The 14306-nt window shown below is 44.0% G+C and overlaps 1 protein-coding gene across 5 annotated transcripts in view; it reads right to left on the reverse strand.

Annotated features, from left to right (window-relative positions):
• Nucleotides 1-14306, reverse strand: part of ZNF462 (zinc finger protein 462) — a 717470-nt gene that overhangs the window by 23861 nt on the left and 679303 nt on the right. For all 5 annotated transcript variants that reach the window (XM_030194320.1, XM_030194319.1, XM_030194316.1 and 2 more), the window contains one exon: nucleotides 3978-4098. In XM_030194320.1, coding sequence (XP_030050180.1) covers nucleotides 3978-4098 — 121 coding nt within the window. The remainder of the gene's footprint in view (nucleotides 1-3977; nucleotides 4099-14306) is intronic.

Consider the following 14306-nt stretch of genomic DNA (forward strand, 5'->3'; position numbering starts at 1 on the left):
CCGGGCAAAGAGGTTAACACAGGGTATTGTCCACCTGGAGCATAAATTCCAGACAGCAAAACGTAAGCATTTAGCGCCCCCTCACCTAGGAGTAGGGAAGAGATGGTGTCGACGCTCGCGGCACTGAATTCTCTCATCCACGAGTGCACAAAAAAACAGCTGTTTCACCGATCATTCACCTTCCATAGATTTGGCAATAAATCAGGGAAATTGCTGGCAAGAGTAGTAAAGAATTGGGGGGGGTAATAGGTTTGTCCCATCCTTGATAAAGCCAGATGGCTCGCATGAAGTCCGGACTGAGGGGATAGTACAGATTCTACATGATTTTTATGCATCTCTCTATAGCAACCCAGGTGAGCGGAGTGGACCCGCTTGGTAGACTATTTAGAAGATTCGGGTATCCCACGTCTAACAGCGGAGGTAATAGATCAGTTGAACTCCCCTTTGAGAGCTAAGGAAATTCAGAAAGTGGTCAAAGCGCTGAAAAGGGGTACGGCCCCGGGCCCCGATGGGTACACGACAGAATACTATCAGTGTATGTTGCCACAACTATGTGGCGCCCTGGTTTTCTGTTTTGAATCCTCGGTGGAGGGAGGTGGGTTTCCGCGGAACTCCAACGAGGCGTGGATTACACTGACACCGAAGCCGGGGAAAGACCCAGAACGTCCGGAGTCATACAGGCCGATTTCTCTTCTTAACGTGGATCTCAAAATCTTAGCTAGGGTGCTAGCGGAGAGGCTAAGCCCACATATGACCACATTGGTGGGAGAGGGACAGGTGGGATTTTTGAGGGGCAGACATTCCTCTATTAATGTCCGTAAAGTTTGCATGGCTGTGGCCTATAGTCAACTGTCACAAGAACCCTTGCTTTTGGTGAGCCTCGACGCCGAAAAGGCGTTTGACAAAGTACGCTGGGACTACTTGTTTGGAGTTCTCGACTATGTGGGCTTAAGGGGCTGGTTTGCACACGCAATTGCGGCCCTGTATTTCCACCCCCAGGCCGCTATATTAGCAAATGGAACTCGATCCTCCACGTTCCCGATAGCAAGGGGGACGAGGCAGGGGTGTCCACTTTCGCCGTTGTTATTTTTGCTTTATCTGGAACCTCTATTGCATACGATTCAAAGAGACCCTGAGATTGCGGGAGTTGAGATGCCCTCCCTTCCAGTGAAAACTTTGGCATTTGCAGACGATATTCTGCTGACCTTGACACGCCCCTGCCGGTCGTTGCCGCACCTCCTGGATACTATAGGTGAGTTTAGCTTCTATTTGGGGTTTACCCTTAATCTACAGAAGTCAGTGGCGTTTCCAGTGCAGAGCTTGATTAGGGAAACATGGGAGGGAGAGTTTCCCCTTACATGGTCTACGGGGTCCTTAAAATATCTGGGAGTGCAAATCCCTGCTGATTTATCTGATTTGTATGACGTGAATATTGAACCGCTTCGACAAGGTACACGGCACGCAGTGCGGGGTTGGCACTCGCTTCCGTTGTCCCTCTTGGGAAGAATTGCACTTTATAACATGATATTGGTGCCTAAGTGGACTTATGTGCTACAAATGGTACCGCTGTGCCTGTCGCAGAAGGACGACCAATGGGTGACACGGTTGGTAGCGAGGTTCATATGGCAGGGTAAGAAGTTGCATATGCGAGCGTCTCAGCTCTTTTTACCGAGATCGGGGGGGGGGGGGGGGGGGGGGTTGGGGCTGTTGAGTATTAGATTCCTTTCAATTGCCAGTAACATGCGTCATCTCACGGATTGGTTCAGGGGATCTTCCTACTTCTCATGTACTGGGGCTGAGACGAAGCTGTTTGCCCCAGAGCACTTTAGTGCCTGGTTGCATGCGGCGCCAGGAAGGCTGCGGACACCTCCGGCTTACGCACCAATACTTATGCCTATGAGGAAAGCGTGGCGGTGGGTCTGTAGGTTTTATGGCTTATCCGCAGAATCCTCTCTGTTGCTGCCAATCCAGGGTAACAGAGACTTCATTCCTGGTTCCACCTCGGTAGATTTTGCCATGTGGGGGAAAAAAAATTTACAGTATTTATACCAGCTATATAATGAGGATGGCACACTAAAATCTCAAGTGGAGCTGCAGTTGGAGTATGGGACTAAGGGACTAAGTTTCTTTTCTATGTTCCAACTGCGTCATTATCTAAGATCCCTGCCAGCCCCCACTATGACAGTGCAGGTGTGGGAACAGTTAGTCACTATATTGGGGTTAGACGCACAATTAAGGGTCCCACTCAAATACTATCATGCTTCCCTGTGGGAGCATCTGGGTGAGGTGGAATATGGTAAATTAACCAATTGCTGGAATAAAGAGCTAGCGACAAACCTCCAGATGGAAACAGTAAAGGTCTGTCTCTTGGGAACCCAAAGACTGACGGAGAATGTGACGCTGCAGGAAACATATTATAAATTTTTGATGCGGATGTATATTTCACCTCATAGAGCATATAGGGCATCTATGGGGATGGAGGATAGATGTAAGAAGTGTGCCCAATCCCCAGCTGACCTAGGACACATGTTTTGGAGGTGCCCGAGGATTCTTGGTTTTTGGCGCCAGGTTTGTCAGCATGTGTCTGGGCTCTGGGGGGTTGTTTGGAGACCAACTCCATCTCAGCTATTTGAGGTGTTCAGGGTGTCCCCCCGTTTACCCCTCGGGGCCTTAGATGCTTCTTGAAAAAAACAATCTTGGTTGGAAAGAAATCGATTCTTCAACAGTGGATAACCGGAGATCCGCCCACACTGCAACACTGGCGATCCAATATGATTCACCTCGGCGCTTTGGAGCATAGGGGAGTAGAAGACCTATCCTCGCCACAAGGAGACCGGCTTTGCCAAGTCTGGTCCCCCTTCTGGGACTCATTGACTGCAGTAGCGCGTAGTAGAATTTTGAATTCTTAAGTGCGATATAGGGGGGAGGGGATTTTTGGGGGGTGGGGGAGTTGAGGTGTTTAAGGGGATGGGGAGGAAGGCGAGAGGGGGGGGGGGAAGTAAAAATGTATTTGCACTGAGTTGTATTCTACCGTTATGATATAATTTTAGTGGTGTATGGAGTTTTTCTCCAAGGACAACATTGTGTTTGTTTATTTTTGCACCAATAAAAATATTTAAACATAAAGGTAGGGTGCGGGAGCTGGTCGGGGGGGGGGGGGGGGGTGTCGATTCGCCGAGGGGGGGGGAGCTGGCAGGGAGCACCCCCCCCCCCTGAGCTGACACCCGGGGCGGACCGCCCCCCCCCTTGCTACGCCACTGGTCTGAAGCTACCTTCTCCTTTGTGTACCATCTTGGTGATGTCTCTTCTCATATATAAATCCACCTCTTTTCCTTGGCCAGGAGGTTTGTGTAATACACCCAGGTTTACAGAATTTTTCTGTTCCCCTCCCCCCCAGCGTAATCCATATTAATTCAGCTGTTCTCCCCTCTCTTCCTTTTATTTCAGTGGTTATTGTGCTATTCCCAATATAAACAAGTACTTCCTACTCTTTTCTCTGTCTCTTCTAAAGAGATTATAGCTTGGAATTATCACAGCACAATCCTGTTTTTCATTACACCTATCCCCAAATTCTATAAAAGTCGCTAAAAATTGAGTGCGCAAATTTGGACGTATGCCTAATTTGCATGCACAATTTAATTGAACAAGCCAATCAGCGCCAATAATTGTCTTCTTAAGCTTTCGTTGGTGTAAATGGTCATGCCTAAATGTAGTTGCAGTTCATGGCACTAAGTGCTGTTCTATAAATGGCACCTACGTTTAAGTGTTGTTTATAGAATAGTGCTAAGCATTTTTTTTGACACCAATGTTTTGGGTGCTATTTATAGAATTTAGTCCCTAATGCCCAAATCTAGCTCCACTATGACAGCCTCAAGATCTGTGATTTTGATAAGACAAATTTGAGTGCGGGCCTATATGACTTTCCAAGACAATGTCCCTTCCCCTTTGTTCCCTTCTCATTTTTTTCATTAACTTACATGCCATGCCTCAGTACATGCCGTTCCCAGTCTGAGCCATGCGTGAACGTTCTGCCACAGAATTCACATGGGTAACGCTTTTCAGGAATGGGAGTTCCACTGTCTGAAAATTTTACAATGGCTACAATAAAAAAATAAAAATATAAATAAACAACACATCCTTCAAGGGGCAAACAAAAGCACACAAATAGCCTAATTCTATATAAGGTACTCAAAATTGCACGTGGAAATTTGGGTGCAAGCCCAATTTCTGCACGCAATTTAACTGAGTAACAAGCCAATCAGTGCCGATAACCAGGTGCTAATAATTACCAGTGCTAATTGGCAGCAATTAAAATTTATGTGTATATTTTTAGGCACCACAAAGGGGGTGCAAACATTGGGGGGGGGGGCATGGATGGATCGGGGCATTCTTGCAATTTATGCACTGTTTAATAGAATAAGGGAGATCAGTGCTTAATTTAGGTGTGATAATTTACACTAAGTAAAAACTGGTGCAAATACTCATGCCTAAATTTGGGTGTGGATCCTAGTACCAAATGCTATTCTATAAACGGCACCCAACTCCGAGTGCTGTTTATAGAATAGCGCTTAGTGCAGGATTTTATCATTACCATATAGAGAATTTTGGCCAAAATGTCTGTTAAACATATTTGCCAAACAATTTCCAGGCACTCCAGAGGATAAATCTGTTTCAAAATCACATCAGAGAGAACATTTTCGTTGACCCAATAACACTTCAGTCACATGGAACTAACAAGCAAGTCCAGCAAATGTATTTATTTCAACATGATTTTGGGAGGCAATTAAGGGCTTGCCACACTTAACATAATTTATTTATTAGGATTTATTCACTGCTTTTTTGAAGGAATTCACTTAAGGCGGAATTCACATAAGCAGCCAGCTGTAGCCTGTATATTCTTTTTTTTAGCTGCTTTTGGACACTGACAGAATTTATGAAACAATGCTGTCAGCAGAAACATCTTTTGCAAAACCTTCTGACAAGAAAAGACCACCCAATCAAATCCATCCAGGAGCATTGGTCTCACAACAACTGTTAGAAGCAGGATACTGGGCTGGATGGACCATTGGTCTAACCTAGTATGTCTGTTCTTGCAGCTCCTTGTGACTCTGGGCAAGTCACTTAACCCTCCATTGCCCCTGGTACAAAATAAGTACCTGAATATATGTAAACCACTTTGAATGTAGTTGCAAAAACCTCAGAAAGGCGGTATATCACATCCCATTTCCCTTATATTCTTATTCCAGGTAGTTGTTGTTTTGGAGAGAATATTCAAACTACATTGGGACAAAATACGTGAGTACTTTTTACTTGAGGACTTTGCAGCACACTTTGAAACTTGTCATGGGGATAAAGTACAGAGTTGCACAGAGACAGACTGGACTGGATGGACCGTGCAGGTCTTTTTCTGCTGTCATCTACTATGTTATATGTTACTATGTATGAGACAGAAATCTTACCCGCCCCCACTGGAATTTTACCCACCCCCACCTGTCCCAACTGGAATCTTACCCATCCCCATAAGAATTTAACCTGTCCCTACTCAGTCCCACAAAACTTTAACGTACATAAAAAAAAATTCCAGTCAGCTCTCTCAGTCTCTCTCTGGGTCTGAGCCACAGCACTGCAGGCAAGGAACGAAAGAACTTGGAACACTCTGGTGCGCACACGTAAGACCTATCTCTGATTCACTGGCACTGTGTGCTGAGAGTTTGCCACATGCACATGCCAGTAGGTCAGGTGATATCTGATGCTTGTGCCTGTGTCAGAGCTGAGGTCTGCGAATCAGCCTGGGAGCAGAGAAGATTAACAACACAGTACGTGACAGCAGATAAAAACCTGAATGGTCCATCCAGTCTGCCCAATAGTCACACTCATTATCAATACATAACGAAATCAACAATAAACGTGATATTATATACTTGATTATGGCCTTTCTTTGGCATTTCTGGAACAGACCATAGAGTCTGCCTGGCCCTATCCTTATGTTCCAACTGCTGGAGTTGCTGTCGAAGCCCACTCCAGCCTTTTTGTCTTCTCATTTGCAGGAAACAGACCGTAAAACTCTGTCCAGCAATGTCCTCATGTTCCAGCCACTGAAGTTGATATCTAAGTCCTTTCCAGCCCATCCTAAACCAGATTGCCATATATGAGACACAGACCATATAAATCTGCCCGGTATCAGCCCTAGTTCATCACAGCCGGAGTCGCCATCTAAGCGTCACTCGACACATCCACACACATGCAGCCATTTAAGTTTAGGTTTTTTTATAACTTCCATTTTCTAATTAGAGATATTCTATGTTCATCCCAAGCCCTTTTGAATTTCGTCACCATTTGTGTCTCTACCACTTTCTTAATGGAGACTTTCTGCATCTGCGCTGATAAAGCAAGGAGGAGGAGACAGAACTCAAAGAACTTGGTACCCCACAGGAATTGTTTCCGTCCCCATGGGAACAAAGCAGGAACTGCTTCCGTCCCCACGGGAACCTCGCAGGTTCTGCAGGATTCCCGCTAACCCCATTCCCATGCAACTCTCTAGTACAAAGTACCCACAGACTTTTTTTACCTCCTTTTTCGTGCAGGTACTGTTTCCATGGAAAATGATATATGTAGATTTCAAAATGTAATCAATACACATTTAGGGGACCTTTTACAAATCCACACTAGCGTTTTTAGCTCGCGGTAAAAATCAGCTGGCGGTAAACTCTGTAAAAGACCCACTTAGTCTTGCTATCCCCCCTCTGTGTTCCGTTTGATATGTGTCACCCCAACCCTGTTGAATGTAGTCGGGCCAGGTAGGGGTTTACACCTGAGAACACAGGGGGTGATACAAGCTCACTAACCTCGCTGTATACCCTCAAAGAGTGTACAGGGAAAGAAAACTAAAATTGGATTCCACTTGAGTTACCCAAACTCAAACTCAATTCAAATGTTACAATGAAATTAACATTTATTTTATATACAACAGATACAATTTTAAACAGAAAATTCTACTAACAGTGAACTAATTCTTCTTTGCTTTCTTTTATTACAGAAGCCAATCCTGAACACTACTAATGGAACAGATCAGATAAGTATTCTTTCTTTTCTCCTTTTACTTTTAGAACATTCAATGAATTCTTTAATAATTTCTAATTTCAATCTTTAGTCACTAAAAGAAAATGATACTTTGTGTGCATTTTTTTTCTCTCTTGTAGCTCAGCACCGTGCTCAACTCAGGTAAGTATGCAAATTTATGTTTGTGAAATATAGTCACCACACTAGTTGCACCACCACCGGCCAATTTTCCTCAGGATCTGTCTTGCGTTGGGGCCCAAGATGAATGTTTCCAGATGGTTTCAGGATCCCTTGTGACCGTCACCTCCGCACCTACACCTCACACTTAAACAAACCAAAAGAAAGGAAAACCCTATCTACCTATTAACAACTCCACCCCACTAATGACATTAATCCACACTTAAATTTTATACACTGGCCACCACTAACTTACAAAATTAAAATAACAATATCCTCACTAATACCCCCTAATCTTACTTAAATGATCCCTATACTAAAGAGCATTAACATATATACATCCCTTTTTCACCATACACTTTACACCCAAAAATCACAACGCACCTCCAAAAATTCTCTCTTCAACCTCCAACCTCTCCCAACACTCTGCTTGTCACTCAACTCCAAACCTCAACCACTTCCAATCTCCACAAACCCACTTCCAATCCACTATCTCAGCCACACCACCAAAAACACTTCCTCTCCTCACCTCAGTCAGCAATGCTCTGCCAACTGCCAGCCTGCCCGTTACCTGGAAGACGGACCCTTGGCTTGGGGTTCCGCAACCCATCCAGCCAATCCTGAGTCCTGCTCAACATTCCGTATCCTTCTGCTGACCAGCGGAATGTTGAGCAGCACTACTCAAGCCCCATTTTAATTAAAGATTTCCCATAGGGATCAATGGGAAAATCTTCAATTAATTTAAAACCCCTGAAAATTTTAATCAAACTACCCCAAATTTCCCATGCTAATTAAACCTCCCATCCTCTATTAACCTATATCTTTAAAATTTAAAAATCCCCACAGAATTGGATCCAAGATGGCTGCCTGAGCAGACGTGTGGGAAAGAGCTCCTGAAAGCCACCGAAAACTGCATCAATTGAGTGCTCTCAGACCCGTTATGGGTAAGAGGAAGGGTAAATCCGCAGTGCCTACCTCCACAGGCAGGGTTGAGCCCCCTCTTTTGAGGCAGTTGACGCTGGAAGAATCGGGACTCCAACCGCCGGGAACCGGAATGTTCGCTCATGGCGGTCCGGGTGAACAATTCGACCTAAGCGCTGAGGGAGTATCTTTAAGTCCTCCTTCTTTGACGGTTCCTCCAAGACCAGGACGAGAGGCGACGGCCGCGAGAGAACGGCGCGTTGAATCCGGAAGTCGGTCCTCAACGGCTGGGTGTGGAGACCCCGCGGCCGCGTCGACGCCAGTGCAGTTGCCAGCTTCGACAAGGATCTTGTCTGAGAAAAGCCCTGGGGAATCGCCCTTGAATCTTGAAGTTATGAAACCAACTACCGTTACGATGGATTCTATATGGGATGCAATCCAAAGATTGAATACCAGCTTGCAGCAAATTTCAGGTACTTTGTCTGGTGCTGTGGTGGATATAAAGAGTCTACAATCTGATTTGCAGTTGAAAAATGCAGAACAAACTATAAAAATGGAGAATTTTGATAAAGAAGTAAAAACAATTAATTCTTCTATAAATGTTTTAATAAGGGATAGTAATCTTCAACAACGCAAAACGGAATATTTAGAAAATCAAATGAGGGCTAACAATTTACGTTTCCTCAATTTTCCTAAAAGCCCATTGGTTCCAGCAATTGACATGCTAAAGAAATACCTTAACGAAATATTAGGTATACCATCTGAGATGTACCCTCCGATTACTCGAGTAATGTATATTTCTGGAGCACAAGGGAAATTATTACCTGTTAACTCTCAAGATGATCTGAATATAACAGAATTATTAGAATCCTCATTAGAGACTATAACAGAAAGAACTACATTATTGGTTACTTTTGCTCTGCAATTAGATCGCAATAATATTTTTAAACTCTTTTTCCGCCACACTAATTCATTGTTCTTTGGATCTAAAATTCAAGTATTTCCAGACTTTGCCCGAGAAACTCAAAGGAAGAGGAAACAATTTTTGTTATTAAAAGAGAGAGTTTTGCGTATAGGTGGGACCTTTATGTTAAGGTTCCCATGTAAATTCCATATTTCTTTGAATTCTGTAAATTATGTTTATTTCGATCCCGAGAAGTTAAAAGCATTTATTGCAACAAAAGAATAATACTGCATTAATATTGGATTGTAAGCGTTATACCTGCTAGCGATTTTCATGTTCCTTCTGCTTAAGTAAGAAGTTAATTACTCTGATAAGTACATAAGTACATAAGTAGTGCCATACTGGGAAAGACCAAAGGTCCATCTAGCCCAGCATCCTGTAACCGACAGTGGCCAATCCAGGTCAAGGGCACCTGGCACGCTCCCCAAACGTAAAAACATTCCAGACAAGTTATACCTAAAAATGCGGAATTTTTCCAAGTCCATTTAATAGCGGTCTATGGACTTGTCCTTTAGGAATCTATCTAACCCCTTTTTAAACTCCGTCAAGCTAACCGCCCGTACCACGTTCTCCGGCAACGAATTCCAGAGTCTAATTACACGTTGGGTGAAGAAAAATTTTCTCCGATTCATTTTAAATTTACCACACTGTAGCTTCAACTCATGCCCTCTAGTCCTAGTATTTTTGGATAGCGTGAACAGTCGCTTCACATCCACCCGATCCATTCCACTCATTATTTTATACACTTCTATCATATCTCCCCTCAGCCGTCTCTTCTCCAAGCTGAAAAGCCCTAGCCTTCTCAGCCTCTCTTCATAGGAAAGTCGTCCCATCCCCACTATCATTTTCGTCGCCCTTCGCTGTACCTTTTCCAATTCTACTATATCTTTTTTGAGATACGGAGACCAGTACTGAACACAATACTCCAGGTGCGGTCGCACCATGGAGCGATACAACGGCATTATAACATCCGCACACCTGGACTCCATACCCTTCCTAATAACACCCAACATTCTATTCGCTTTCCTAGCCGCAGCAGCACACTGAGCAGAAGGTTTCAGCGTATCATCGACGATGACACCCAGATCCCTTTCTTGATCCGTAACTCCTAACGCGGAACCTTGCAAGACGTAGCTATAATTCGGGTTCCTCTTACCCACATGCATCACTTTGCACTTGTCAACATTGAACTTCATCTGCCACTTGCACGCCCATTCTCCCAGTCTCGCAAGGTCCTCCTGTAATCGTTCACATTCCTCCTGCGACTTGACGACCCTGAATAATTTTGTGTCATCGGCGAATTTAATTACCTCACTAGTTATTCCCATCTCTAGGTCATTTATAAATACATTAAAAAGCAACGGACCCAGCACAGACCCCTGCGGGACCCCACTAACTACCCTCCTCCACTGAGAATACTGGCCACGCAATCCTACTCTCTGCTTCCTATCTTTCAACCAGTTCTTAATCCATAATAATACCCTACCTCCGATTCCATGGCTCTGCAATTTCTTCAGGAGTCTTTCGTGCGGCACTTTGTCAAACGCCTTCTGAAAATCCAGATATACAATATCAACCGGCTCCCCATTGTCCACATGTTTGCTTACCCCCTCAAAAAAATGCATTAGATTGGTGAGGCAAGACTTCCCTTCACTAAATCCGTGCTGACTTTGTCTCATCAGTCCATGTTTTTGTATATGCTCTGCAATTTTATTCTTAATAATAGCCTCCACCATCTTGCCCGGCACCGACGTCAGACTCACCGGTCTATAATTTCCCGGATCTCCTCTGGAACCCTTCTTAAAAATCGGAGTAACATTGGCTACCCTCCAGTCTTCCGGTACTACACTCGATTTTAGGGACAGATTGCATATTTCTAACAGTAGCTCCGCAAGTTCATTTTTTAGTTCTATTAATACTCTGGGATGAATACCATCAGGTCCCGGTGATTTACTACTCTTCAGCTTGCTGAACTGACCCATTACATCCTCCAAGGTTACAGAGAATTTGTTTAGTTTCTCCGACTCCCCCGCTTCAAATATTCTTTCCGGCACCGGTGTCCCCCCCAAATCCTCCTCGGTGAAGACCGAAGCAAAGAATTCATTTAATTTCTCCGCTACGGCTTTGTCCTCCTTGATCGCCCCTTTAACACCATTTTCATCCAGCGGCCCAACCGACTCTTTGGCCGGTTTCCTGCTTTTAATGTATCTAAAAAAATTTTTACTATGTATTTTTGCTTCCAACGCTAATTTCTTCTCAAAGTCCTTTTTTGCCCTCCTTATCTCCGCTTTGCATTTGGCTTGGCTTTCCTTATGATCTATCCTGTTACTTTCAGTTGGTTCTCTTCTCCACTTTCTGAAGGATTGTTTTTTGGCTCTAATGATTTCCTTTATCTTACTGTTTAGCCACGCCGGCTGACATTTAGTCTTTTTTCCCTTTTTTCTAATACGTGGAATATATTTGTCCTGAACCTCCAGGATGGTGTTTTTAAACAGCATCCACGCCTGATGCAAGTTTTTTACTCTGCGAGCTGCTCCTTTCAGTCTTTTTTTCACCATTTTTCTCATTTTGTCGTAATCACCTTTTCTATAGTTAAACGCTAGCGTACTTGATTTCCTAGTTTCACTTCCTTCAATGCCAATATCAAAACCGATCATATTATGATCACTGTTATCAAGCGGCCCTCGTATCGTTACCCCCTGCACTAGATCATGAGCACCACTAAGGACTAAGTCTAGTATTTTTCCTTCTCTTGTCGGCTCCTGAACTAGCTGTTCCATGAAGCTGTCCTTGATTTCATCAAGAAATCTTATGTCCCTTGCGTGTACAGATGTTACATTAACCCAGTCTATATGCGGGTAATTGAAATCCCCCATTATTATTGTGTTGCCCAGTTTGTTTGCGTCCCTGATTTCCTTTAACATTTCCGCATCCGTCTGTTCGTCCTGGCCAGGCGGACGGTAGTACACTCCTATCACTATCCTTTTCCCCTTTGCACATGGAATTTCAATCCACAGTGATTCCAAGGAGTGTTTTGTTTCCTGCAGAATTTTCAATCTATTTGATTCAAGGCTCTCGTTAATATACAATGCTACCCCTCCACCAATCCGATTCACCCTATCACTACGATATAATTTGTACCCTGGTATGACAGTGTCCCACTGGTTATCCTCCTTCCACCAGGTCTCAGAGATGCCTATTATATCTAATTTTTCATTTAGTGCAATATATTCCAACTCCCCCATCTTATTTCTTAGGCTCCTGGCATTCGCATATAGACATTTCAAACTATGTTTGTTGTTCCTAAGTACATCATGCTTAGTACTTGACAGTATTAATTGGCAATCTTTTGTCTGATTTTTATTGTTATTTAAAGATACCCGATCTACTACAATCTCTTTTGCAACCTCACTATCAGGATACTCTATCTTCCCTGTTATGGTGATATCTTTGAAAGATACCTTATCCCGAACCATGCTCTTTTGAGCGACTGTCGGCCTTCCCCCCATTTCTAGTTTAAAAGCTGCTCTATCTCCTTCTTAAACGCCGATGCCAGCAGCCTGGTCCCACTCTGGTTAAGATGGAGCCCATCCTTTCGGAATAGGCTCCCCCTTCCCCAGAATGTTGCCCAGTTCCTAACAAATCTAAAGCCCTCCTCCCTGCACCATCGTCTCATCCACGCATTGAGACTCTGGAGCTCTGCCTGTCTCTTGGGCCCTGCGCGTGGCACAGGTAGCATTTCAGAAAATGCTACCCTGGAGGATCTGGATTTCAGCTTTCTACCTAAGAGCCTAAATTTTGCTTCCAGAACCTCTCTCCCACATTTTCCTATGTCATTAGTACCCACATGTACCAAGACAGCCGTCTCCTCCCCAGCACTATATAAAATCCTATCTAGGTGACGCGTGAGGTCCGCCACCTTCGCACCAGGCAGGCAAGTCACCAGGCGATCCTCACGTCCACCAGCCACCCAGCTATCTATATGCCTAATGATCGAATCACCAAGTACAACAGCTGTCCTAACCTTTCCCTCCCGGGCAACATTTGGAGATATATCCTCGGTGCGAAAGGATAATACATCCCCTGGTGGGCAGGTCCTGGCTACAGGAGTACTTCCTACTTCACCAGGGTGATGCTCTCCTTCTAGGAGACCTCCCTCCTCCAAGGTAGCACAGGGGCTACCTGACTGGAGGTGGGACTTCTCTACAACATCCCTGTAGGTCTCCTCTATGTACCTCTCTGTCTCCCTCAGCTCCATCAAGTCTGCTACTCTAGCCTCAAGAGAACGGACACGTTCTCTGAGAGCTAGGAGCTCTTTGCATCGGGCACACACATATGACACCTCACCAATTGAGAGATAATCATACATGTGACACTCAATGCAAAAGTATGAGGTCATTTAATTTTCCTGTTCTTGGATCAACAATTGTGGACTAAAATGTTATTTTTTTTTTTTCCTTAAAGATTTACTGTGTAATATTATTACCTGATATGTGTGATTGATGTTATTACATAAATGTAATGTTATAATTATCAAAAAAAAAAAAAATTTAAAAATCCCAAAATTTAATATCCGCCCGAAAAAAAACCTCCTAAAATTCCAGAAAAATTCCCAAAAAATGTAAACCCCCCCCTCAAAAATTCTAAAACCACCTCCTGGACACACCACGTTGAAATTTAAAAATTAACCCTTTCCTAACCTCATAACATCAGCCCCTTCCCAAAACACCCCTCAAAAATATAAAAATTCAAAAACTAAATCACCCAAAAAATCCCCCGACCCCAAAACTGAAAACAGAATTTAAATTCAATAAAATCCTGATTTTTTAAAAATAAAAAACGCTATTTCTTCAATTTAAAAATAAATAAATTAAAATTTTAGATTAAAAAACCCCTTACCTGAAAGTAGATTTTTCCCACTCTCGAAGACCCCCATCTGTTTCGGTCCCGACGTCCTCCACACGAAATCGGAATCAAAATAAAAAAACTTCCGAGCCCGGGCCCAAAATTTAGGCCCCGGCTTCGGCCTAAACGGGAAACTCGCGATCCCGATTCGTGCATGTAGCGCGCCTCCTACAGGAGCGCGCCCGCACGTTTTCTCCTCTTCTCGGCGCTCCTCTTTACTTTGGCACCTAGCGCCAAAGCCAAAACCGGCCCCATCCGACCCTGAAACGGGACGAAAAAA

This window comes from Microcaecilia unicolor, chromosome 2, assembly GCF_901765095.1.
Source record: "Microcaecilia unicolor chromosome 2, aMicUni1.1, whole genome shotgun sequence".
Taxonomy (NCBI): domain Eukaryota; kingdom Metazoa; phylum Chordata; class Amphibia; order Gymnophiona; family Siphonopidae; genus Microcaecilia; species Microcaecilia unicolor.